Here is a 3,207-nt window from a genome sequence, read left to right as displayed (position 1 = left end):
TTAACTAGGATTGATACCTTGATATCCACCAATGCAAGGAGAGTCCCTCCACTTCTGAAAATGTGAGCTGAGGATTTTCCTTACATGGTCTTTCAAAGATGTGGCACAGTCAACTTGGAGCAATGAGCAAAGCTTTGACACAGCCCCTACCTTCAACATTTCTTGAAGCACCATATATGTCCCGGAAAACTTACATATCATTGAAAGAATCGAAACTGCTTGATCATCTACTGCTGGTGAAACCTTCAAGATCCTGTTAGAGACCACTGCAATGCTTCCTCTATGACTTAAAAACTGAGCTCTCCCATCAGGACAAGAACATAAATGAAATAGTATACCTAAAATCAGCTCTGTGGTCCGCTTTTCAGGAAAACCCAATTCAAGCTCAATGAGCTCATAAACTGTGTTTGTTTCAACCATCATGATTCGATTTCTACCCCATGGACAAGCCTCTAACAACACGTGCAAAGTGGCGTTAATTCCTTGTTGAGTAATCCCACTTCTTAAGACTCTTACAATCCTAGTAAAGAATTCAGGTTTCAGTCTTTCTAGTACACTCGAGCTTGTAGCTTCAACGATTTTCTTCAACACTAACATCGTATGAGATTTCACAGTGAGATGATTTTCCATTTCACAACATAAAACCCATGTCAATGATTCAATAATATGATTATTTTCGACAAGAATTTGCTTTGTTTCAGCTGAAGGGATTAGAATAAAGTTAAGCACACCAATAGCTTCTTCAAGACCATCAATTTGGCCTTGTTTGAAACATGTTACAATAAACAACATCATCTCTTTTGGCAAACCTGCTTCTATCATATACTTCCTATTCCTTTCATTTTCAGCTGCAAGTAACGCCAATTGCCTAATAGTTTTAAGCTGAAACTCAGGCTGCCAAAGGTGTTTGATGAGTTTGAGGACTTGAAACTTGTCGAGAGGTGGTTTAGGAGTGGGAATTCGATCAATACCTTTTGAGGCATTTAGGATGCACCAAGCTTGGATTAGGCGGAGTAATGTGTGATTAGGAGTTAAGTCTGAGTCTTTTGGCAATGGTTGGTTGGTGACTGGACAGGTTGCGTTCTTGCTTGTGAATAGCCAGTGTTCAATGCTTTCCCGGTCGTATGTGATGCCTGTTATGGCAGTCACAGGGTCTTTCATGATTTGTAGGGATATGGGGCAGATGAAATATTGAGGAACTTCAATGTCATCCATGAAATAATACAAAAACAGGTTGTATTTTTGTTATATGGGTTAGCTTAATGCATAGACTTAGTTGAATATTTTGTAGGGACTAGGGAGTAAGAGAATTGAGAGGGATATTAAAGAAACTCTTCATTCACAGGTGTTGCTGAAAAAACTTTGGGGACAATTAACGAAGATGATACTGGGTATAAAGACAATGTTGATGGTGCAATTTTTGCAGATCAAACTGTAATGGTGCTGATGGCAACCCTTTTCAGCGAAACTGGATGGGATCTATGATGCAGAAGCGATTCAGTTACGTGCTGCCATTAAAGCGTAGCAAGAGAATATAGAAAAGGTATCAGCTGTGGGTTCAATGCTAGAAAATGCAAGGGATATATAGCAGGACACCTTTGTGAATGGATAGAGTATAAGCCCTGATCACTGTATTACACAATATTATTCAAAATGAGATATGGTGTATTATTTTTACAATGATCTTAATTTCTTTATCTCAACAAAAAAGAGACTTACCTTGGAAAGTTTTTGTATTGATTGTAGCGGTAGGCGGCGGCTACTCTGTAGCAAAGCTGAGAGAGAGAGAGAGAGAGAGAGAGAGAGAGAGATTTATGACTGAAGAGATTGGTGATCCTTTTTATGCTACCAAGTCATGCAAGTCTACTGAGACAATTCTAACCCATTCTAAAGATGCATTCAGTGGTCAAAGATGGAAGTTGTGGACTACGGCCAAATTAAATCTACACGGCTACATGCATGGAATATATATAATAATAGGAAAATGCTAGGGACATTAAAAAATTAAATAAATTAAATAAAAAAAAATCTCATAATTATTACCACATCTCGTCACATGATAAGTTGTGAATGGTAAGGGTCAAAAAATGGGTCTAGACATTCATCACTCATGACTCACCACATGATGAGTTGTGGCAAAAATTGTGAGATTTTTTTGTGTCGGTTGTGTTGATCATAATAATAATAATGATATAGGTTGTAAATTCCATTTAAATGTGTTTGACTGTTTGGTTCATTAAATAAAAATATAGAAACTAGAACTAAATTCGATGTCTTGACAAATTTTCAGCCCAAAAAAAAAAAAATAAATAAGTGTGGGTTTGGATCCCTGTTCAAAGTCCATCATTCTTGCAGAGTAGCTTCTAGCGTTCTCTGAATCTCTACAATCATTGTCATCATTCCATACAGTCGTAGGGTCAATTGATTGTTAGAGTGAAAATAATATATTTAATGTATGTGATCGGAAACATATTATGCCACATGATTACATCTACATCTTTTTATGTGTTAGATTTGGCACAATTTTTTTTTTTTTTTTGGATAATCACACAATTTTATTTCTAAATGTCTCTTTGTCCTCCATCTCATTTTATTTGTCTATTTTAGAGAATCCCATCTTTTTATGTGAAGATCACCTTATTTAATTTAATATCATACAAAGCAAAAGGATAAAAAAAAATATTAACTTTTTCAATAGTTATTAAAATTAAAATTATGTTAATTGACCTTTTCAAAATATACACTATTTTCACTTGAAATAGTGTAGAAGAAAGTTTTATTTTCACCCAAAATAGTTGTTTAATTTACTATTTTAAGAAAGTTTTGACACCACTTAAATAGGAAATTTTAAAAAAAAAAGTCAAAATATAAATTTCTTGTTTTTATTTTCTCATAAAAACTTTCCTAAAATGATTCATTAACAAATGTTTTTAAGATATATGTTAACATTTCTCTACTTTTAATTATATAACCTAGGTAAAGATTCGTTTGGTTGGGGTGAAATAGGGAGGACAGAAAATAGGGGAGAGAAAAATGATTTTATAGGTGTTTGGTTGGAGAGAAAAAAAGGATGGAAAATTGATAAGACTTACGCTCCATTTGTTTCGATGGAAAACCTGGTGTAAAGATAGTTTTCCGTGTTTTCCAGTGTTTGGTAGCATAAAAAAAAGATGAGTCAAAAGAAAACTATCTTTAGTCAACATAAAA

At 34.5% G+C, this 3,207-nt stretch overlaps 1 protein-coding gene across 1 annotated transcript; it reads right to left on the bottom strand.

Annotated features, from left to right (window-relative positions):
- Positions 1 to 1,603, bottom strand: LOC126691021 (E3 ubiquitin-protein ligase PUB24-like). The gene has a single exon (XM_050386106.1). The coding sequence runs from the start codon at positions 1,213 to 1,215 to the stop codon at positions 1 to 3; it is 1,215 nt and encodes a 404-aa protein (XP_050242063.1). The 5' UTR covers positions 1,216 to 1,603.
- Positions 1,604 to 3,207: the final 1,604 nt, after the last annotated feature.

This window comes from Quercus robur, chromosome 7 (assembly GCF_932294415.1).
Source record: "Quercus robur chromosome 7, dhQueRobu3.1, whole genome shotgun sequence".
NCBI lineage: Eukaryota > Viridiplantae > Streptophyta > Magnoliopsida > Fagales > Fagaceae > Quercus > Quercus robur.
The sequence above is the reverse complement of the archived record's forward strand: the minus strand, read 5'-3'. Positions and strand labels throughout refer to the sequence as shown.

Coding starts and splice junctions, on each gene's coding strand:
- LOC126691021 (XM_050386106.1), bottom strand. CDS start 1,215: ATGGATGACATTGAAGTTCCTCAATATTTCATCTGCCCCATATCCCTA.